General features: G+C 36.8%; 2 protein-coding genes across 5 annotated transcripts in view; one reads left to right on the top strand and one right to left on the bottom strand.

Annotated features, from left to right (window-relative positions):
• PARPBP (PARP1 binding protein) overlaps positions 1 to 21,792 on the bottom strand; it is a 46,026-nt gene extending 24,234 nt beyond the window's left edge. For 2 of the 4 annotated variants that reach the window (XM_084880079.1, XM_084880082.1), the window contains exons 1-7: positions 21,694 to 21,792; positions 20,224 to 20,368; positions 18,818 to 18,974; positions 9,981 to 10,214; positions 9,260 to 9,367; positions 3,777 to 3,947; positions 2,601 to 2,755 (exon numbers count right to left, since the gene is read on the bottom strand). In XM_084880079.1, coding sequence (XP_084736205.1) covers positions 2,601 to 2,755; positions 3,777 to 3,947; positions 9,260 to 9,367; positions 9,981 to 10,214; positions 18,818 to 18,970 — 821 coding nt within the window. In that variant the 5' untranslated portion in view covers positions 18,971 to 18,974; positions 20,224 to 20,368; positions 21,694 to 21,792. Of the gene's footprint in view, positions 1 to 2,600; positions 2,756 to 3,776; positions 3,948 to 9,259; positions 9,368 to 9,980; positions 10,215 to 18,817; positions 18,975 to 20,223; positions 20,369 to 21,617 lie in introns of those variants that run through there. The other 2 variants (XM_084880080.1, XM_084880081.1) reach the window with 2 other exon arrangements.
• Positions 21,793 to 21,818: 26 nt separating this feature from the next.
• The window catches only part of NUP37 (nucleoporin 37), a 31,175-nt gene continuing 28,507 nt past the window's right edge, over positions 21,819 to 24,486 (top strand). The window contains exons 1-2 of the mRNA XM_084880085.1: positions 21,819 to 21,908; positions 23,081 to 23,308. Of these exons, the coding sequence (XP_084736211.1) occupies positions 23,153 to 23,308 (156 nt within the window). The 5' untranslated portion in view covers positions 21,819 to 21,908; positions 23,081 to 23,152. The remainder of the gene's footprint in view (positions 21,909 to 23,080; positions 23,309 to 24,486) is intronic.

The following is a 24,486-nucleotide window of genomic DNA, read 5'->3' as shown; positions in this document are numbered from 1 at the left end:
TATTGGACTCAAAGATTATTGTGATTCCCTATCACCACCACCCTATTATAAGAACAAGTAGCATAAACTTTAACTCTCAGTTACAAGTGTTAAATACATTTTTATCTCTAAGTTTTAACATTGAGATACAGAGTGATATGCAGGCAGAAGTTAGAGGGCATAGAATTTGTATACCATACTGATGTTTCTGGAGTCTTATCCTCATTTGGAATCTTTAAAGGATTTTAATAATGGAAGTAGCATTTGCTGTTTCAGGAAGATCACTGGCAGCAGAGAGGACACGAGGATAAGGCAACTCAAGATTGGAGGTAAAATGAATAAGTCAGAAATAAGAGTGAAAAAATGCAGGCAAGAAAGAATGAAAATCTGAAAACAGGCAGCATAAGCAATGTAATTAAGGTAGTAGCTACAGAAAGAACATTAAAACATGATAATTAAGAAGCATTGATGGATCTTGGTGACTGAAGGGAAAGAGAAAGGAGAAAAGGGAGTTTAAGATACGTTTCAGGTTTCTGCTTGGATGACGGGAGGGAGAGAGTCTTCATCAAGCCAGAAGGAGAAGCAGGTTTTCAAGGAAAGATGAAGGTTTAATCTGGAACATGTAAAATCTGACTTGCCTCTGAGGTAACAACCCATATATAAGTAAAGATATATTTTTGAATTTTAGGAAAGAGGTTTGAATTTCACTGAAATATAGATTTAGAATGGGAAAAAAGAGAGAAAAAATGACCAAATTTGAGGACTCAAAAGAGACCAAAGATTACAACTTGAAGGAGGAAGGAAGCAGTGTGTATGTGTGTGTGTGTGTGTGTGTGTGTGTGTGTGTGTGTGTGTCTGGTGGGAAGGAGTGCTGGGAAGCTGATGAGTGGGTTGCACATGCTTATTTTCCAGGATAGAAAGTTAATACATAAAGTCTAAACTGAAAAATCAAAAATAGCTGCATTAAAATGTCATTTAAATTAATAAATATAAAACAGACACACACAAAAAATTGGATGTTTACAAGTCTGTAATATTATCTGACTTTACCATAATATACATATATTGCTTTGCTTAAATAAAATATTTTTAAAAATTATCTGCTAACTCAGAAGAAATGATCAGCCATACATTATCTGGGAGTTCAGGTGATGTCACTGATATTGACTGAAAGTTATATCAAAAGCCTCTTCCAAAAATTTACATCCTTGTAATGGATAGACATATAAAAAGAGAAAAGGATGCAATTCAGGATAAAACCATAAAAAACAATTCTTCCTAGAATCTTGAACTAGAAAGAAGTTTCCTGGAATAAAATATAGTGAGTAAGGGAATGGTTCCAGAGTCAGACCTGGCTAAATTCAGATCCCAGTTTGGCTACTTGATAACCATGTGATTAGGGTATATTATTTAATCCCGGTGTTTCCGTTTTTTCCTCTCTAAATTGGGTATCTATATAGTATCTATCATGGAAAGTTGTAGTAATCAAATGATAATCCCCATAAAGAACTCAGTACAATGTCTAACACATAATCATATATATAATAGAGCAATACTCTAATTAACCGGGATCGGGACGCCATAATGGGTAGACCAGACAGGAGGAGGTGGCCCACGCAGAGTTGGGGGAGGGGAGGAAGGGGCCTCCATGTGCCTGTGCTGGGGGAGGGCCTGATCAGCAGTGGCCATGCTGCTTCAAGGGCTGGCGACTAGAGGGTGGGCAGCACCATGTGATTTCGAATTGTGCTCTGAGCTCCTAGTATTCAATAAATACCAGCTATTTCTATTAGTACTATGCAGTGGCATAACAACCAAATTGACAGTGAAGTACCACAAGTGCTAGCATAAACAATTCACCTCTGCCTCCCCAAATTAATCTAAAAATTACTCACCATCCAATACATCTATAAATAAATCTAAAAGATTATAAAAATAATTTCTCACTTCCAATTTCACAAAAAACACAAATTTCAGATGAATAAAAAAATTATGCAACAAAAACACCTAACAGAAAATAGAATAGAGAATCTATATCTCTTCGTGAATTTTCTTGTTCATTCTTGATATGGGATTCCTTTATTGCTAAATTAAAAGTTGAGCCTGGCTGTTTTGGCTCAGTGGTTGAGCATCAACCTATGAACATGGTTTGATTTCCAGTCAGGGCACATGCCCAGGTTGTGAGCACAATCCTTGGGGGGGGGGGGGGGGCCCGCACGTGTGCAGGAGGCAGCCAATCAATGATTCTCTCTCATCATTAATGTTTCTATCTCTCTCCCTCTCCCTTCTTTCTCTGAAATCAATAAAAATACATATTTATTTTTAAACATAATTTTGAAAAAAAGTATTAGTTGTTGTTTTTTTCCCCCCAGGCCTCAAAACACTCTTCTCTAAATAAATTTAATTTAAACATGTCTTTTGACTTTGGCAAAAATTTTGTAATCACAGAGAAGCAAAATTTTAGGGAGAAAGGTCACATGGTTATATTTTACTCATCTAAATATTTATTCTTCTTTCTACTGTTTGGTCTGAGGATTGATCATTTCAATAGCTTTACCTCTGATTCTGTAAAGTTTTAAAGATGGAGTAATAATACACATTTATAATTTATAAAAAATTATTACCTTGGATTTGCTGTTTCTCCAAGAATCTCATCTAATTTGTCAATGAAATTAATAAAATTAGACAATCCTTTCACGTGTGTCCTCAAAGGATCAGAAGGTGATGGTGCATATCCTTTCCCTCCAAGCTCCATTGTTCTAATAAATGATGTGGCCACCTATGAATTAAAACAAATGATTGTTATGTTTAATGGTTAGTAAGTTAAAACAACAATTTACTCCATGAAGCTGGGTATATTTACCTAATTCTGGTTATACAAGTGAAGTGCTTTTGTGACTCATACCACACAATGATTCAGAAGTAAGTAATAAAAGAAACAGGTGTCATGCAGAATTCATGCCAGCAAAGGTTAGGGGACAAATTAAGTATGCTCATAAGAGTATATCATTGACTATAAATAATTGGTTTATGAATATGTTGCTATAGAGACTGACTCCTGGCTACTGGAATTGTTGCACAGAACAAAGGGGTTTTCAGTGTTGATTGGGCAATTAATAACAAGCTGTAGCTTCTGGATATGCAAAATAAAGATTAGACTAGATAATCATTAAGTCCCATCTAGTTTCACATCTTAGGATCATGTGATCATGTGCAGTTCAAAAGACTTTGTCTTTACAATAATATACACATATGATGACTAAACATAAAAGCATCCCTGCCAAAACAATATTATAAAGCAATATTTTCCATAGTGTTCCCTTAGAAAGACAAACTCTATGAAATTTCAATAATCTGAGGAAAAGTCCCACAGTAAAATAACTTAGAAAACAACAGAATAACAAGGTTAACTGAAAATTTCTTTATGGCAGGACTTCCCAAAGATTTTTAAATACAAACATGAATTTATGTATATCCAATAAAGACATATACTATTTCCAAATGGTTTGCTCTTGGAAACGTTAATTCAAAAAGCATGTAACGGGTGTGCTGCCTTTGGCTAGCACTCTGAAGAATACCTGTAGGAAAACACCTTCTAGAGAACTCTCCATGCCAAATTGGAAAGATATGACAAAAACATAAAAACTCTATGGATTTCAAAAAACACACCGAGGTAAGACATAAAGTAACAATTTAAAAGTTATTTTATCACAATTATAAGAATTCTACATCAAGGTATATGGATCCACTGTTCAAAGAGTCTTTATTTTAAAAAGCCTGCAAATGGGACATATCCTTACCAAAAAGATAGACATCTGTTTCTCTCGAGCAGCATGTTTCAAATCAGTGAAGGCTTCTCTTCCGAGTCCTCTATCAGGAATATTGAGAATATGAGCCAGAGCCAGGTCATTCTTTGAATTCACTAGCAGATTCAAATATGAGTAGATAATTTTCTTTGCCAGTAACTTCGCCTACACAATAAAATAGTATTTTCTTTATTGAAGTTGTTTTCAATCCATACATTTTTATATGAAGTAAAAATACGTATGATCATTCAATGGCAATATCTCACTCAGGTCTTTGGGAAAAAGAATTGCCAAATAAACTGAAAAGGGTTGGACAATTAACATACCCTTTGCTCATAAAACCAACTTGCTGCAATGAAAAGCTATGAGTAAATACCAACTTTCATAACTATTGGAAAATGGGTGTTAGAAAATGATATATAAGATACAGCCCAAAAATCTGCATATCTGATAGGACCCGATCTCATTCCCCCACATATATTTGCCCCTATACAATATCCAATAATGAAGCCTCCTGTAGCCTAGGGCATGGATCAACGGCACTATTTGGGCCTATGTACTTTTTAGGGCTAGATATAAGGGCTGGAATTATATGGTTAAGCTTTTGGAGAATTATCAAGATACTGACTTGGACAATACCAAACAAGCAAATATTAATATTAAAAGATTCAACCAAATGCTAAGCAAATAAAAGCAAATAGTTGATGCTGATGTAAACTGGCCAAATCAAAGCTACAGACTCTAGTACATTCAAGCACAAGATACATAATATTTGCCGAGACCGGTTTGGCTCAATGGATAGAGCATCGGCTTGGGGACTGAAGGGTCCCGGATTCGATTCCGGTCAAGGGCATGTACCTTGGTTGCGGGCATATCCCCAGTAGGGGGTGTGCAAGAGGCAGCTGATTGATGACTCTCTCTCATCGATGTTTCTAACTCTCTATCTCTCTCCCTTCTTCTCTGTACAAAATCAATAAAATATATTTTAAAAAAAAAAAGATACGTAATATTTGAGAGCACTAGATATGGGCATCATTTCCTTCATATATACTGTACTTGTCTTTCACAATTAAATGATAAAATAGGGCATAAGGAGAGTTAAAGAGATAGCAAGAAAAAAAATTACAAATTGTTAGGAAGTCTCTTAGATAATGATTATGGACGTCTCAAGTTCATATGCATCTTAAAAGTACTTTTAAAAATAGCACCCTTTTGAAATATTTAAATTTCATGTGAAAAACAATTCTTGAAACATGGGAGGCAGTCAGGTTTAAAAACCTCATCAGACAGGATAAGATTACTTTAAATATGGACTTAAAATATAATTTAAGCAAAACTGATTTTTAAAAACAGGATATTAACTCTATAAGACTTTTTCTTAAATATTAAAGACACTGGCATATTTATTACATTTGAAGAGACACTCCCTAACTTCCCAAGATAAAGTAGCTATCCATTCACAAATTCCTTACCACCCTGTTATAACTCTGCATATCAGTCAATTATATAATTATCTGCAAGATCTTAATACTTTCTGACACTTTATTTTCTTAATATTTCTACTACTTTATGAGTTCTATAAGAGCAAATGACATAAGGTATAAAAGAATGATTGGCATTATTATATTAGGAAATTAGTGCATTTCTGTTAATAGGTTCTTAATAAGGTTTTGTTCAACGATTAAAGAAAAATTATTACATGTATTTGGCCCTTTTAGATAATTCAAAATTGAAACTATGGATAAAAACTTCTTTGGAATCAAATAAGTGCTCATACGTTTTTATTGCATTGCCTTAAAAAGAAAAGTTCTTTGTAAGTACAATTAAATTAAGATCATCTGTAAGATCTGTCATAAAGTTTTATAGACTAAGCCATAACAGTTTTCTGCTTATATTTCAAAGGGCATCTTTACTTTCATAAAAAATCACATTACTTCATGTGAATCTATAATACAAATATTTCTATTTTAGCTTCACAGTACAACAGTATGTCTAAAATAAACAATATATCTTCTTTATCCCTTTGACATTGGGAAGAGGAACACATTTGGCAAAAATCAAGGCAGAGAAAACAATAATATTCACATTGTAGGCAGAAAATTTTTTACTTTTCCCACTTTTAATTTTGTAAAACTACAATTTCACTCCACTGTGCTTCTACTATGCCAAAATAATGGGGACTTACCAGTATGTATATTTAGCTACTCCTCAGTGGGTACAAAACAAGGTCTTAAATTGTCACATCTACAGCTTGCTCTTTATGTCTAGCAAATTTTTTCTTTCTAATGCTAGGCAAACATCAGGAGAAAACATCCTGGCATCCTCACAGTTAGGGTGTTTCTTTTAACTCACAGATGTAATTAGAAAGCTGTCCCTATCATTATGGTCAGGTAACATGGCAGTTATGGTTTCCCTACGCTTGTATTTGCAAGTGGGTTGTAAAGAGGCTGTCTGAAAAAGCATTCCACATAAATACAGTTATGATGTCCAGAAGCAAGGCCTAAATTGAAAAAAATCCACAAGATTGAAGCTTTTACCAAGACACTGAAAATAAAGATACTGTTCAGTTTATTTGTTTAATAAACTGATTCCATCCATACCACAAAGTATTTTGCAATGTTTGTTTAGAAGTTGGACAATTTTAAGCTTTCTGAAAATTCCAAGTTCCTTTTCCCATCCCTTAATTATTACTGAAGTACAGATATTGAATCTCAATTTGAAGTCAGTTCTTCTAAATTAAGAAGATTAACAATTTATACATTGTTTTTTGTTTGTTTTTTACTTTCTTCGCTAAATATCAACCACATATAATGAAACATACATGCAAAAAAAGTGGACTTAAGCTAATATACTGGTAAAAATTTTTATTTAATTGGTTATTTCTTTTGGGACCTTTATTGTATTTTTCCCGCATTACTTCATAATTTTGAAAGCAATAGTTTAGTACCTTAAAAAAAAGAAAATGAAGTAAAATAAAATAATGAAACAAAAACATTGTTTCTCAAATTTGTTTCATTCATCTATTCGAGGACTCTTGTGTGGTATTAGTAAGCATATTTGGTGATAAAAATAAATCTTTGCAAGACTGCAGCCCAAAAAGTTACTTTGGAATTTTAAAAGAAATATATTGCCTTCCAGAAATACTTTGTAAAAAAGAAAAATTAGAAGTTTGCAAGGAACAGAAAAATGGCTTAGAGGAGGGCTGCTACTTTAATAGTCCTCATAAAATCTAATCCATCAGCTAATTGGTAGATAAAATTCTCCTAGAAAATACAAGCCAAGGAGACAAAAAATAAAAAGTAGAAGATTAATACAGTACTAAAAATTTTTACCAGTATATTAGGCAACCCTGCTAGCGGTTCTCAACCTGTGGGTCATGAGAACCGCTGCTGTAGAGCCTAAGACCATAGAAAAACACAGATATTTACATTACGATTCATAAGTGGCATTAGAAAAAGTTTAAGTTAAAAAAATTTGGCTTTCAAAAGAAATTTCAATCATTGTACTGTTGATAGTTGGCTCTGTTGACTGAGTTTGCCTTAATTCCAAAACCAGATAAAGACACCACATAAAAAAAGAACTAAAGGTCAATATCCTTGATGAACATAGATGCTAAAATCCTCAACAAAATTCTAGCAAATCAGATTCAGCATAACATTAGAAAGATCATACACCATGACCAAGTGGGATTTATTCCAGGGATGCAAGGATGGTACAATATCCGCAAATAAAATAAATATGATATATTACATAAACAAGCTGAGAGTCAAAAATCTCATAATCATATCAATCGATGCAGAAAAAGCATTTGGCAAAATCCAATACCCTTTCTTGATAAAAACTCTCAGCTAAGTGGGAGTAGAGGGATCACACTTCAACATAATAAAAGCCTTATATGACAAACCTACAGCCAACATCATACTCAACAGACAAAATGAAATGCATTTCCCCTAAGAACAGGAACAAGACAGGGATGCCTACTTTCATCATTCCTGCTCGATATAGTTCTGGAAGTGCTAGCCATAGCGATCAGACAAGAAGAAGAAACAAAAGTCATCAAAATTGGAAAAGAAAAAAGTAAAACTGTCCTTATTTGCAGATGACATAATACTATACATAGAAAACCCCAACGACTCCATCAAAAAACTACTAGACCTAATAAATGAATTTGGCAATGTAGCAAGATACAATAAAAACACCCAGAAACCTATGGCCTTTTTATACACCAATAATGAACTCACAGAAAGGGAATCGAAAAAAAAATCCCATTTTCCACTGAACCAAAAAAATTAAGATACCTAGGAAATTAAGATACCTTAACTAAGGACATAAAAGATCTGTATTCGGAAAACTACAGGACATTGACAAAAGAGGTAGAGGAAGACAGACAAATGGAAGAACATACCATGTTCATGGATTGGTAGAATCAACATCCTTAAAATGTCCATACTACCCAAAGCAATCTACAGATTCAATGCAAACCCCATTAAAATACCAATGACATATTTCAAAGATCTAAAACAAACTCTCCAAAAATTCATCTGGAATAAAAAAGACCCCGAATAGCCACAGCAATCCTTAGAAAGAAGACTAAGTTGGAGGTATCACATTACCAGCTATCAAGCTGATTTACCAAGCCATGGTTCTCAAAACTGCCTGATATAGATAAAATTGTAAAAACAAAACAAAACAAAAAAAAACAAAAAAAAAAAACCTGCCTGGTATTGACACAAGAACAGACATATAGACCAATGGAACAGAAGGAACAGAGAACCCAGAAATCGACCCAAGCCATTATGCTCAATTAATTTTTGACAAAGGATGAAAGAGCATACAATGGAGTCAAGACAGTCTCTTCAATAAATGGTCCTGGGAAATTTGGTCAAATACATGCAAAAAAATGAAACTAGATCACAACTTACACCATACATAAAAACAAACTCAAAATGGCTAAAGGACGTGAATGTAAGACAGGAAACCATAAAAATCCTCCAAGACTCCATTGGCAGCAAAATAGCAGACATATGTATCGGGGATTAAAGTAATCTAGAGATGACTTAAAGTATTATATATAGGAGGATGTGTGTAGGTTATTTGACAATACTACATACATTATTTTATAAAGGGATTAAGCATCTGTGGATTTTGATGTCCAAGGGGAGTCCTGGAACCAATTCCACACAGTGACCAAGAGACACTAAATAAAGATTCACGAAATCTGGAAATCTGGATCTTCAACCATTTTTCTGATACTTAGAGTGATACCTATTTTTGTACAGTGCCTGTTACGATGGCCCAAAACCATGAAATAACTGATTGTTATGCTCTCACCAGTCTTCAATGTATTACTCTTTGCAAACAAGTATTACTTAAACAAAATAAAACTTTAAAAGAATAGTAACTGTACATATAATCAAATTCATAGTGAATTGAAGGGGATCATATCCTGCTTTAATTTACTCACAATTTATCAGTACCTTTTCATTATCCTGGTTGTCTTTACTCATTGGTGATGTCGGTACAGAAAGACCAGTTTCATCATCTTCTGCGGACTGTCTGCCAGACAGAAAATCCCGTAGTTGATTCTGTAGGAAATACAAGACATTACTAATAAAATGATATTCTAACTATAAAAAAAAATTTCACACCTAGGTCCACCCAGCATCACTGATGTTCTAGTATACAGCATTTTACCCAACCTTTGTTGACAGTCAACAGTATCGTAGACATGGAATTCTACTTATAAACAAAATGCTTACTTTCCAGTTCAGAGTTAAAAGGTGAGCTTGAAAATTTAATCTTAGTATTTTATATTTTATGGAAGAAAATTTAAAAGAAAGAAAAGTCTTGTTTCTCTCTTTCCCTTTCTTTCTCTCTCTCAAATTATTCAATCAATCAATAAAAAAAGAAATCATGCATTTGTGACTGATTTCTTTATTAAAATTTTCATTCTCTAATAAGAAGCTAGTTTTACATTTAAACCAAATAATAATACCCCAAGTTCAACAAAGTTTACCACCAAAACCTTTCTTCCAAGTAATGACTAGCTAGGTTTCAGGTAGCTAAATTCTCCATTTTTAACATGATCCAAAAAGCAAAAGTATTATCAAGTTATTATAAATGCTAATACCAGAATTAAAAATAAACCTAGTCAAGTTTTAATTAGATTAGGCTAGAATTACTTTAAAAAATACTTACGGGAGATATGTTGGCATTATTTTCACCATTAGAAGTCAAAGCACTACATTTTTTATAAACATCGATCAGATCTAACATATTACTATTCTTTAAGAAATTATCATAAGTTCTCCTAATGTCCTCATAATGGGCAATCACTTCCATATTTTCAACTGGTAAGTTCAATTTCTCCTGTAGTAAGTGTTTCCAGGTCAATAAGACATCACTGAGCGAAACTGTAAATTCTCCACTGTGCTGAAAAAGATAATGCCAAAAATAAAGATAAAGTTGGTTGAATTTTATATTAAATTCTTGTGAAATTGAAGAGAACATCCAAGTTGACCTATGAAATCATTTTAAAACCAGATATTAAAAGAGATTTTTATGATTTTATAAAATATGAACAACTATGGCAAGTTCTCACATGACAAAACTGGCAAATACAGTATAAAGACATTGTCTATTACCTGAACTTCACTAAATTTCTACTCAAAGTGGAGCAATAGGAGGGCAGTGAGATAAAGCTAAGTACTACTGATTGGGAAAATATTCGATTCTGTTAATATTTGGTTCCTATTCATTCTTTTAGCTAATATATTTTTAATCTCTTATTTAAAAACTGTCAATGTTGCCGAAACCGGTTTGGCTCAGTGATACAGCTTCAACCTGTGGACTAAAGGATCCGAGGTTCGATTCTGGTCAAGGGCATGTACCTTAGTTGCGGGCACATCCCCAGTAGGGGGTGTGCAAGAGGCAGTTGATGGATGATTCTCTCTCATCGATGTTTCTAACTCTCTATCCCTCTCTCTTCCTCTCTGTAAAAAATCAATAAAATATATATATATTTTTTTTTAAAACAACTGTCATAGTGATTCCCATTTACCACACACACTATTCCAAGTGTTAATCTTAAAATATGATCAGAAAAATTTAAATTTTAAAAACTATGTTTCATTTCATTATTCTTGTAGAGAAAACAAAACACCAGCGCCAAAACTTTGGGTCAAAGGAGGATTTTCATTCTTCCCTACTCAGGAACACACTAACCTGTAGGAAAATGAGTGCTAAAAAGTCAGTCAGGTTTCTTTGTCTAAGCTGTCAGATGTTACTTATCAAACAAAATTGTTCAAATTTGGACATATTGAAGGTTTTTGGTTTTTTCAATTGATTGCATTCTGCTCCCACTTTATACCCCCAATATTAATAATGGTGCCTCCACAAAATGCCAATTCCAAGTCAGTAAAAAAATTCTAACTGCTCCTTTCCAATGCTTCATGAATAAGATATATCTATTTATAAGCATCCCTATGTGGTTTTGTGAAATACATCAATGTTGCTATCTTCTACAGTTTAGCTCCAGCAATATATTAGTAGTTTCTGCTAACAACTAGATTTTTCCATTAATTGCATTTTAAGATGGGTGAATATTTAAGTAGAACTTAAAATTTACCGGCACTAAATTGTAACATCATATTTAGCCAATGACAAATCAAATAGGATCATATGATGTAGTACTATTTCTAAATATCTGACTCTTGCAAGTATCTATCTTTATATGTTTTATAAAGATCAGTCACATTTTCCAATTACTATCCAAATTTAAGATAAAGTGTACAACCTACCTTAAAATAATTAACGCTCTACTCATCCATATGAAAGCAATTAAGAAATTTATCCTAATTGTCCTTAGAGGAGGGAGCTGTTGTATCATAGATATGAAAATTAATTATATCTCATGAAATTAGTTCAATGAACAAAGAAAATGATCATTAACTCTCAAACCTAGGTCCATAATCTAAACATTGAATCAAAAATTGTATAATTTACTCCCAAACCCTACAAAGGTTATATATTATTAAACCTCCAAATGGTATTTAAGTTAAATAAATCCATTTATTTTGTTTAAAACTCAATTGTTTTATCTTAAGAATTCTTAAATCTATTCTGGCATAACGTCCTTCACGGTAAAAACAAATTAAGTATTTGTTTTAATGCAAGTATGTAATTTATTCTCATTCTGTTGACTGTAACTAAAGGAAAACTATGCAAACTCTTGATCTTCTGAGAAAAGGCTCTGACTAGATTAAGTGTTTATACTGAGATTGTAAAAACATTTTAAATCCAAATAAAATTACACTCCAGATATCAGTTTTCAGGATCAGGTGCCCACCATGACAGGATATTCTATTTTTCAAACGAGTAACAACTGATTGAACAGAGCCTGTGGTCAAATCAGAAAATGTTTTGCTAGGAAAACATGCCAACTGGCTACTATTTGAAGAAAGTCCAAAATGTTCAATGCTTTGATGGACAACCGAAGGATTATATTTCACAAGAATAACATAAGAAAAAGCAAGAGTTACACATTTTCAGAGACCTTGTACTTTGTATATTTTATCAAAGTTATTTATTATTCAAAATTTTAAATATACTTCACATTATTAACTAGCTGGAATTCTTATTATCAAAAGAGTAAAGATAGCAGGTCTACTTAAGAGCATTAATTGGTGCCTAGCTGACATGGTGGCTCAGTGGTTGAGCATCAACCTATGAAAGAGGAGGTCATGGTTCAATTCCAGGTCAGGGCACATGTGCAGTTGGGGGTTGATCCCCAGTTGGGGGCTCTCAGTAGACAGCCAATCAATGAATGATTCTCTCTCATCACTGATGTTTTTTTCTCTCCCTTCCTCTCCCTTCTTTGCTGTGTGAACTTGGGTAAGATACTGAAATCACTCAATTTCCTTGGTTATAAAATGAGATTGTACAGCCGAAACCGGTTTGGCTCAGGGGACAGAGCTTCAGCCTGCGGACTGAAAGGTCCCGGGTTCGATTCCGGTCAAGGGCATGTACCTTGGTTGCGGGCACATCCCCAATAGGGGGCATTCAAGAGGCTGCTGATCGATGACTCTCTCATCAATGTTTCTAACTCTCTATCCCTCTCTCTTCCTCTCTGTGAAAAATCAATAAAATATATTTTTAATTAAAAAAATGAGATTGTACAGATTAAATAACACTTTATAATAAAAAATGGCAGATGCCCTGCTCTTTTTATCAAGTAAAATAATTGTCAGTTTGTTTGCTGGGGGAGGAGTGGTAGATAATTATAATTCAACTAGAGGTCCAGTGCACAAAATTCATGCACTGGGGGATGGGGGGATCACTCAGCCCGGCCTGCACCCTCTTGCAGCCTGGGAGCCCTCAGGGAGTGGGCCTAAGCTGGCAGTTGGACATCCTTAGCACTGCTGTGGAGGTGGGAGAGGCTCCCGCCACTGCCATTGAGTTTGCCAGCCATGAGCCTGGCTTCTGGCTGAACAGTGCTCCCCCTGTGAGAGTGCACTGACCACCAAGGGATAGCTCCTGCACTGAGTGTCTGCCCCTTAGTGGTCAGTGCACGTCATAACAACTGGTCAGTTGACTATCTGCCCCCTGGTAGTCAATGCAGGTCATAGCGAGCGCGAGTGGTTGAGCAGCTTTAACATATCATTAGCATATTATTATGCTATTGATTAGTTGAACGGACGACTGGGTGACCGGACACTTATTGTATAGGATTTTAAATTCTGTTTCTCCTTGTTATGTCTCCGTTAGGTCATTTTCAAATCTTGTCAGCCAACCACAGGTGCTGTGGTTGCTTTCCACGAAGTTATAAATCAATATATTTGTCTGTTTCACCCAATAGAACATTTATAATGTTCTTAAGGCTTTTTAAGGTGAGAAACGGCCTTTATAATGTAATTGTATGACAGAGTCAAACTATTAGGCCAATTCCAAAGATAGTAAAGGCTAAAATATTATTTGCAACCTAATGAAGTCATATATTTGTCACATAATGAAGTCAATAGTGAATGAATCTAAAACAGGTAAATCATTAGCAGTATAAAACTACTAGAGAGGTATTACATGATTTAAGCTAAAAAAAAAAAAAATCTTGATCCTCTAAAAACATGCCAAAAACCTAACACTCAAAGATTATTTTAACATGCCTTTTCTTTTTTCCCCACTAAAACAGTTAAGAAAACAAACATGCCAATAGGCAGACTCACAATTCTGCTAGGTATTCAAAAGTTTTACTGCAGTCAAATTCAGTTATAAGGATTATACTTTAGGGACTCAAACTTCAGAGAATTAAAAACCATAACTAGCCGAGACCGGTTTGGCTCAATGGACAGAGCGTCGGCTTGGGGACTGAAGGGTCCCAGATTCGATTCCGGTCAAGGGCATGTACCTTGGTTGCGGGCATATCCCCAGTAGGGGGTGTGCAAGAGGCAGCTGATCGATGACTCTCTCTCATCGATGTTTCTAACTCTCTATCTCTCTCCCTTCCTCTCTATACAAAATCAATAAAATATATTTAAAAAACAAAACAAAAAAAACACCATAAGTAGACCACAAACACTGGGTGAAAAACAGTTGAAGGATATATACAAGCAACTCCACCCTTTCATTACCGTATGCTACTTACCAATGCACCTGCAGGCCTATGTGTGTGTTGTTTCATACTGGGTGCCCTGGAAGTCTGAGCACAGTGAGGAATGTCCAAGCTAAGTCTCTACATAGAGAATTAAAGTAAAACAGAACTGCAACCACCATCTCCAGACTTATGCATATCTACACAAGCTGTGAAAAGCTCAGTTGCAATTTTATCATTCCCCTTTTCCCACCCAGAGTCTGAACTTTCACAGCTAATAAAGTGAATTAGCAGGTAGGACATTAGCAAGTAGGGGGGAAAAACCCAGTGAATGCTACAAGGACAAGTCCTGAAGAAAAACTGACTTGGATTGGATATTTTAATATGTCAAAATTTTCACAATGAGAATTAAATTTTTTTCAGGCTACATTTTATGTAACTTGTTGATGTATCTATTTCTCAATTATTCCTACACAGGCAAACAAATGATAGGAGGTGATCTGAATATGCTCTGTAAGCTCTGCTTGATTCGAGAACAACAGCTCTCAATCACTCAACAGCGATTCCTAATAATTGTCCCAATTTCTTTCTCTCTTCATTTCCCAGAGTATGGACACCAAGATTTAACCATCAGCTAGCCCATTCCATGTACACAATATTCTCAGAATCTATTATCCATCTTATAAATTCTTCAGATTATAAAAGAAGGACAATGCAAATCAAAATGACAATGAGGTACCATCTCACACCTGTCAGAATGGCTATCATCAACAAATCAACAAATGACAAATGCTGGGGAGGATGTGGGGAAAAGGGAGCCCTCGTGCACTGCTGGTGGGAATGCAGACTGGTGCAGCCACTGTGAAAAAGAGCGTGGAATTTCCTCAAAAAATTAAAAATGGAACTTCCATTTGACCCAGTAATCCCACTTGTAGGAATATATCCCAAGAAACTAGAAACACCAATCAGAGAGGACATATGTGTTCCTATGTTCACAGCAGCCAATTTACCATAGCTAAGATTTGAAACAGCCTAAGTGCCAATCAGCAGATGAGTAGATTAAAAAAACGGTGGTACGTCTATACAATGGAATACTACGCTGTTGTAAAAAAAGGAAGAACTCTTACTATTTGCAACACCATTGATGGAGATGGAGAGCATCACGCTAAGTGAAATAAGCCAGATGGAGAAAGATAAATATATGATCTCACTCATTTGTGGAATATAATCAACAACATAAACTGATGAACAAAAATAGATGCAGAGACACAGAAACATCGAACAGACTGCCAAATTCCAGAGGGAAGGTGGAGGGTGAGGGGATAAGAGATCAACCAAAGGACTTGTATGCATGCATATGAGCATAACCAATGGACACAGACACTAGGGGGGTGAGGGCATGTGCTGGGGTGTGGGGGTGGCCAAGGAGAGGTCAATCAGGGAAAAGGGAGACATATGTAATATTTTAAACAATAAAGGAATTTTTAAAGGGGACTTTTTATTAAAATCCTCAAGCAAGACTTAATATGGGAAGCAAAGAGACTCTATGATGACCCTTAGGCATCTAGTTACAGTGACTAAGTGAATAATAATACAAATATTGGGACTAAGAATATAAATACTAAGGTAAGCTACGGGAGCAAACAATGTGGTTTCTTTTTAAAAACTGATGTGGAGACAGTAATGGGACATCAAGATAAAAAGTCCAATTGAGTACTTGACCATACCAAAGCATAACTTAGTAGAGAGGTCTGGCATAAGAATACTGCTGAAACAACTTCAGTGGGTAATATTGAGCACGTTGGAAGATAGCAACAAAGTAAAAAATGAAGAGTATTTAAAATACATGCAGAACTCTTTCAAAGAGTAAGAAAGTGATCAAAGCAACTCAAGAGCAAAATAAGCATAGGATATAAACACAGTTGAAGAAAAGAACATCTAAATGGTTAAATAAGCATTTTAAAGGAAGAGAGGGAGGGAGGGAAGGAGTCAGGAAGAGAGGAAAGGAGGGAGGGAATCTGTGGAAGGGAGGAAGAGAGGGAAGAAATTAACATTTATATAAACAGCTGCAATCAGCCTCCCTGTGGTTCCTTGAACTCACCAAGCATATTCCCACCTGAGGGGCCTTGTATCAGCTGTTCCCTCTGTCTGGTAGTCCTTCCCCACCTAAATCTCCATGACCAACTCCTCCTTTCACTCATTCAAATCTTGGCTCAAATGGCAACTTCTAAATGAGGCCTCCTTTGACCACCCCATTTCAGGTTGCAAGAACTCTTCCACCCCAAATTCAATACACTCTTTACTTGGAAGAACTCTGTTTTGTTCTTTTCTGTGGCACTTATTGTGAATTAAAGCACTAAATATCTTACTTATTAGAATGTTATTTCTCCTGACTAGAAAATTATTTCCATAAGAGCAGGGATTACCTTCAATACTATATTCCTAACTAGTGTCCCAGTGCATGAAATTTGTGTTGTGGCAGGGGGTGGGGGTCCCCTCAGCCCAGCCTGGACCCTCTCCAACCCAGGACACCTCTGGAGATGTCCAACTACCAGATATCCCTCTCACAATCCAGGACCACTGGCTCCTAACTGCTCACCTGCTTGCCTGCCTGCCCCTAATTGCCACCCCCCCACCCCCGCCAGCCTGATCACCCCTAACTAACTGCCCCCCCCACCCCTCCCCCCGCAGCCTGGTTGCCCCTAACTGCCCTCCCTCCCCACCTCCCGCCGCTGGCCTGGTTGCACCTCAATGATCCCCTCTGCTGGCCTGGTCACTCACTGCCCCCGCTGCCGGCCTGGTCACCCCACACATCCTGCTGTTCAGTCATTTGATCGTCCCTTGCTAAGCCCCCTGCTGGTCTTGTCGCCCCATGCAGCCTCTGTTTGGTTGTTAATGTGAGGGTGCTGTGACCAATTTACATATTTTTTTTATTAGTACAGATGCTCAGAATAATGTCTAGCACATAGCAAAAACTCAGTATTTATTGAAAGAATATCTCCATAAGATAGCATTTTCTCAAAAATATTTTATGTTCAAAATTTATCTTAAAATATATTGCTTTAAACATGCAAAACTGCCAACTATTCATGCAGAGGAAAGATCACCTCTTATTTTAAGATCATACAATTTCTAATTTTCAGGTGCTAAAATAGTCTTCATTTTTCAAAATGATAGCTCTATTAATTATGTTTTCCTTAATAGCCTTATTTGCCAACAAGAGAAATGTTCAAATCTGTCAATATCTAATTCTTTTGGAAATTTGCTAGTATATGAAATCTAAAATTCTGGGAACTACTGGCATACAGGATTAAAATAATTCATCAGAAAGTCATTCCATCACTTAGCCCAACAGACCCATGGAAATCAACTTTATCCTTCAAAACCCTTCATCTCTAGTCAAGACAGTCTCCTTACCATCTTCATGATTTTGATTCCCCGTGGAGGCTTTTTCTGAACTTTCCCCTTACATCATCCCTTCTTTAAAATCTTCCCATCCAAAGATTTCCACTGCTTTAAGTACATTATCTAAAATTCTTTACCACTTCAGCCTACATTCATTCACCTCTAATCTGAGAACCTCTAGCCCTCTAGTTAGAGTTCATGTTATAAACAGTAGTTTGGACCAAGCCAACTATTTAATAATCACTTCAGGGAGATTTAAAAAAAAAATAAAAAAATTTCCAGGGTCTCAGTGCAGATTAAGAGAGTAGAATTTCAAGATGGAGGCATAGGAGTCAATATATTTCAAAAGTCCTCCCAAGTGATTCTGATCTATAGCTGGTCTAGAAACAATTAATCTATGCTATAAAATTTTAAATTAGTGCCGAAACCGGTTTGGCTCAATGGATAGAGCATCGGCCTGTGGGCTGAAAGGTCCCAGGTTCGATTTTGGTCAAGGGCATGTACTTGGTTGCAGGCACATCCCTGGTGGGGGGTGTGCAGGAGGCAGCTGGTCGATGTTTCTCTCTCATCGATGTTTCTCTCATCGATGTTTCTAACTCTCTATCCCTCTACCTTCCTCTCTGTGAAAAATCAATAAAATATATTTTTTTTAAATCTTAAATTAGTCATAAAATTGGTTATATTTAAATAAACATTACCTATGTGTGCCTTCCAGATCTTTTTAGGGAAGTCTTATAAAATTAAAATAATTTTAACCATAGTAATCACACCAGTTGCATGTTTAACTTAAAACTTCAAATTAAACTTCAAATGTGTACGTCTTATGTTGAATTATACATATGAAGGCTTTAATTTTGAAACAAATAATTTAAAATCCAATAGTAATTTCTGAAATAGGTATGCAGAGGCATTTGCAGAAATAGTATATTGATAGTATCATAGGAGGTCATCTATTGCAAAGAAATTAATGTAATGAAGTTTATTCAAATAGCAGCAACCAAAATTCACTGTTAAAAAAAAGTGAACCTAAATATAGCCTACTAACCTGTTTGTTGTTCTCTGCCATGGAAAGCTGCAATGCTAAGATCATGGAGTCTGCACCACATACAGTAGTTCTCTCAGAGTTACAAAAAGTATGCCAATTCCTTCTGAACTCTTTAATCATATCCAAGACAGACTTCTGATGAAGCACAGCCATCCTCCTAAAGTCGGACAGAACACAATATTAAAAGCTTTATTTTAATTGGAAATTAATATTTAACATGTATAAGGCAAGCAAGAGTTAGAGAAAAATAAGTAATGAACAAGAGGTCATCTCATGTTTACAAAGATTGCTTTTCATTAAACTTAGGAAAACAGAATAAAACAATTTCTCCCCAGTCGTATTTTCCTCTCCTTTAGCTTTCTTAAGCCAAATCATTTGAAATAACAAAATACAACCTTCAATCTGAAAATTCACACAAAATAGATGCACCAATTCTGCAAACTTATAATTTACAGACACATAACTAATTAAAACTGCTTTAAATTTTTGTTTTAAGATAGATGGTAATATCTGTGGTAGATTTGGGGAGGAAGGTAGCCAGTTTCTTCCCATCATTATATTATCCCAAAAGAGATGGTCTATTTTTCTACCCCTTTGAATCTCACTTGGCCTTGTGACTTGATTTAACCAATAGAATGTAGCAGGAATGGCACTGCGGGAGTTCCAAGCTTACACCTCAAAAGGCCAATGCAGAAAAAGTTAATACAGCAGGCCTGATTACCACCCTTTGGAAGCCCTACTTACAAAGTTGACCCTTGATTGTCATCTGGGAACACAATTTCAGGAGGGTTTCCAGTAAGAGTGGCTCATTGTGCTTAAACTGTTTGTACAACAATATAGTTTATGCTGAACACATAGGTTCCTCCTGAGTTTGGAATTTTGGAACAAAATCTCAGATGTTGCCGAAACCGGTTTGGCTCAGTGGATAGAGCGTCGGCCTGCGAACTGAAAGGTCCCGGGTTCGATTCCGGTCAAGGGCATGTACCTTGGTTGCGGGCACATCCCCAGTGGGGGTGTGCAAGAGGCAGCTGGTCGATGATTCTCTCTCATCGATGTTTCTAACTCTCTGTCCCTCTCTCTTCCTCTCTGTAAGAAATCAATAAAATATATATTTAAAAAAAAAATCTCAGATGTTTACTATGTATCTTGGGTTTCTATGATCAAGAAAATGAGCATATGCCATTTACAAAATAATAACTTAAAAACACAATCACTGATGCAACTTAAATTTACAGGTATAAGATTGTAAAGTATCTACTTAAAAACAAATCCTAGTAAATAGCTAAGAATTATATTTCTCTTAAAAATATCACCCTCATCTCTTATAAGAAATAAAAAAGCGAGGGCGTAACACTTCTGTAATGATCAGTTTGCCTGAAAGAAATCTTTAGTTGTAAATTACTTACTAGTGTTATTTAAAGATACTGAGTTTAGATTTCTAGAATGAAGATGAATCTGGAATTACACTGCTCTGAATCCTGGCTTCACTACTTGCTAGCTGTGAGATCTTTGCCAAGTTATGTCACCTCTCTCAGCCTCAGCTTCGCTGCACTGAAAAAAAGGAAAATAACAGTTACTATCTCATAGAGTTTTATAAAAAAGTAAGTGATAAATATAACTGAAGCTTTTAGAACAGTGCCTGGCACATATCTAGGGGTCAGCACACTTTTTGGAAAGGGCCAAATAGCAAATATTTGAGGAGTGCAAGCCATACAGTCTCTATCATAACTACTCAACCTGACCTTGCCATGTGAAAATAGCCACCAACAACCCATGAACAAATGAGCTTCATTAAAAGTTAATAAAAACTGAAATTTGAATTTCATATAATTTTCACACATCCCAAAATATCATTCTTCTAATGATCCCCCATTCCACACCCCCCCCCACATCCCCACAACCATGTAAACATGTAAAATCCATTCTTAGCTTGGGAACTGGATGCACTAAAACAGGCAGTGCCATTGGTTTGCCAACCCTGATCTAGTCTCAACTCTCCCAGGAGCTAGCTGGCTGTGTGAGCCTAGGCAGCTTTTAACCTGACTGCCTAGATAGATAACAGGAATAATATTTTCCAGCCAGTTATGAGGAGTCAGTGAGACAACGAATATGCAAGCCCTCTGAATGTCAGTCTGCACTACACAAAACCAGTAGTAGAAGGTGGCAGAGATCATAAACACTTGTATGTTTTAAAAATAAATAAATAATAATAATAATAATAATAATAATAATAATAAACAACAACTGTATTCCAAGCCGCACTGAAGCAAACACTGTGAGGCAGGAAACTGTCACTGGGGAGGCAGTGTGAGATCAGAGAGTGTGGGTCCACATCCAGACTCCCCCATGTATTAGCTGTATGCCCTTCGGTATTTAAAATATCTGATGAGCATATACTTCTTCATCTGCAAAGGGGGGAAGATATCTTTTATCCCGTAAGCTTATGAGACATTAGAGAGACAAGGAAATATTCCCCCTGGTGCCCAGCACTTAATAGATGCTCAATAAAAATTTTTAAAAAGGCAGTGGTTGCTGCAATCGCTGTCAGAATGCAGGTCCAGAAAGTTCTTCGGGGGGATATAACAGGGACAGGGAGAAGGCAGCCGAACTGGGGTGTGCGTAGGTTTGGGGACTAGAACCCCGGCTTCTCCCCTAACCTAAGCAGCCCTCCAAGGGCCTCCGACTTCCAGCCCCAACCGCCAGGAGATCCTGTGAACTCCGGTCCATAGACCCAGACCCAATCTGGCTCCAGGGCGAAGCCATCGCGCAAATAACTTTTAAAAAAAAAGATCCCACGGACCTTTCCTGTCCCCGAAAAACCCGCGGCCTGAGTCGCCACTGAACCTGTGACGTGTGGACGGAGAGGCCAGACTCACCTGGCTCAGGGGACACCGGGGAGGCGCAGGTCCAGCTGCAGGGAGGACCCTCCCGGCCGCAAACCCTCTCCGCTGTTCGAGTGACTTTTTAAATCTCGCGGGAGGGCCTGATAGCCAATCGCCGCTGCCGCCCTCTGACCCGGAAGCAGAATCGACGCGAGCCTAGCGTCTTCCACGGATACCTCCTCTTCTGTGGCGAGTCCCGCTTCCCTCCGGTGGGTACCACGGCGCCCCGGGGGCCGCGCTGCTTGGCTAACCGACCGCCCTGCTGTCCCCAGGCGGGTCTCCGCCCCTGTCCCCCCGGACCTCGGGCTCCGGGAGGCGGCAGCGGGGTCTCCAGCGATCTGCCTGCCACAGGGGGAGGCATCTGGGCTCTGGGTAGGATCGCCTCTCATTCCCTCCCCTCCCCGAAGGGCTAGTTTTACAGGCACATGCCCGCTTCCCCATCACCCCCCTTGTGCACTGTGAGACCCCGATGATGTATGAGCCTGGACACTGTTTTAGACCGAGTGTCCTCGCCGGGAGACTTCTGCCTTCCCACACCTCTGTGCCTCGCCTTAAGCTCCATGCCCAACCCCAGATGCCCACTTGTAAGGTTGCTAGTTGATTGGCTTTCTGAGGTGGGACTCATCTGATTCTCAATACGTCCTCATCGGGTATTTCATATGCTTGTAATCGAGCCTAACTGTTTTCAGGGCAACTCCTGCGACCAATAAAAAATAAAAATAAATAAAAACACAAAAAAACAAAAATCCTACAGAATCCATGTCTCTTTGGGGAATACTACGTCCAGAGTGCATACCAGACCACGACAGCTTAGCTGAAGTTTTTGTGCGGGTAATGTGAAAACTTAGTTTTCATGACACACGTTTTGTCATTCCTTCCCTATCCTGTATTTTGTACCTGTTGATAGTGCAGCGCTTTTCACGCTGAACCATCACTGCCCCAGATTGGGAGCCCCTTCGTGGCCCAGAGCTGTGTTGTTTTTCTTCTCTAGCACTGGTGTCCAAACACGTAGTCATGTTTTCAAATTCTGGCTCATCTCCTGACCTGGGCAAGCTAATTATAAAGTCCTAAAGTCTTGATTTTCTCATCTGTAAAATGGGAACCGCAGGCAGTCCCTCCCTCTAAGGTTTATAGGAATATTTGGTGCTATATTGTCAGTAAAATGGTTCACATGGCACCTGCAAAAAGTTGCAGGGTACATGTTAACTATTTTTAACTTGTTATAAATATATTTACTAAAGTGATTTCCTCTTCAAATATATATATATATATATATATATATATAATTGCTGTCTGTGGCATTTGCAATACTCTGTTCTCATTTTGATCATTTGCTGAAAGTGAATATTTTTGACCGTTTCTAACTGTGTCTGTGCTGTAGTTCACAGTTTCATGACCTTGTCCAGTAGAAGGCTACTTTATTGTTACAACTGCCCAAGCTTTGACATCCAAGATGAAGCAAGATGCCACAAGAAATGCGGCCTACACCGTGGATTGTGAAGATTGTGTGCACGTGGTAGAATTTAATCCCTTCGACACTGGGGATTCGGGAAACCTAATTGCATATGGTGGCGATAATTACGTGGTCATTGGCACATGTACATTTCAGGTTAGTGTGTGAAACTACAGTGAATGACAGTGAAGATACTTCACTGATAACAACTTATGCTAATGTTGGTAAACCTGTGCTAAACTTTGAAAGTATATTGCTTCCCTTTGAAGTTATGTTTTTTATCTAGTTAAACACTATTAAACATTGTTCTTAGTCTCATGATAGAAGCTTCAAGTCCCATACTACCTAATGTCATGCCTCCCTCTTGTCTTGAGAGATAACTAAGGTAAATCAAACTGAAAGATTTCCTCATTCCTATCAGAAAGGCAATCTTATTCTAAAACTGGGTGAAAGAAAAACTCTCAATATCGTAAATATGAATTTCAGCAAAGCATTTTTCCAAATCTGATAGTGTTCTTTTGAAAAATGGAAATTTAAGCTGAAGATAGTATTAATTGATGTCATATATTGGTCAAATATTTATGAAATGCAGATCTGGTGTGGGAACTGGTGATACATGTTTAAAAAAGCAAGGACTCTGCCCTCAAGGAGATGTTTAAATGTAAACCAGCGTAATAAGAAAACGTGTATAAAAGTTCTATTTGTATCGGAAGAGAGAGCATGAAAGATTCTAAGTCTATTCACAGGGTCATCAATAATGAATTAAGGCCTCTACTGGGACTTGGATGAGAACACTTGACTAAGGCAAGAACATGAAGATGAGAAGAATACCTAATATTTTGGATGGCAGAGTTCATTTAACATACTGTCTGTGCACATACTGTATGTCAGACTCTGCTCAGAATCCAATTATTATATAATACATGTAATTGATGGGTCAAGTTGAACAAGCTAAAATTCAATAAAGATGAATATAAAGTCTTAATATGATAGATTACTAGAGCTAAAAGGGAGAATTATGACTTCCAGTTTTTAATCATCTGGATGTTCACCATGAGTCAGTGCAATGGTTAAACTGCCAATGAGAGCTAATTCAGGACTGTCCAATAGAAATATAATGTGAGCCACAAATATAAACTTAAATGTAGTAACCACATTATAAAAAGCGAAAAGCAGATGAAATTAACCTTTTACCTAGCATATCCAAAATATTTTATGTACAACCAATATGAAACATTATTGAGATATTTTATATTCTATACTAACTCTGAAATCTGGCGTGGATTTTGTACTCTATAAAGTGTACAGGTCTCAGCTTGAACTCTACATATATC

This window comes from Pipistrellus hanaki (assembly GCF_964339955.1).
Source record: "Pipistrellus hanaki genome assembly, chromosome: 3".
Classification (NCBI taxonomy): Eukaryota; Metazoa; Chordata; class Mammalia; order Chiroptera; family Vespertilionidae; genus Pipistrellus; species Pipistrellus hanaki.
The sequence above is the reverse complement of the archived record's forward strand: the minus strand, read 5'-3'. Positions and strand labels throughout refer to the sequence as shown.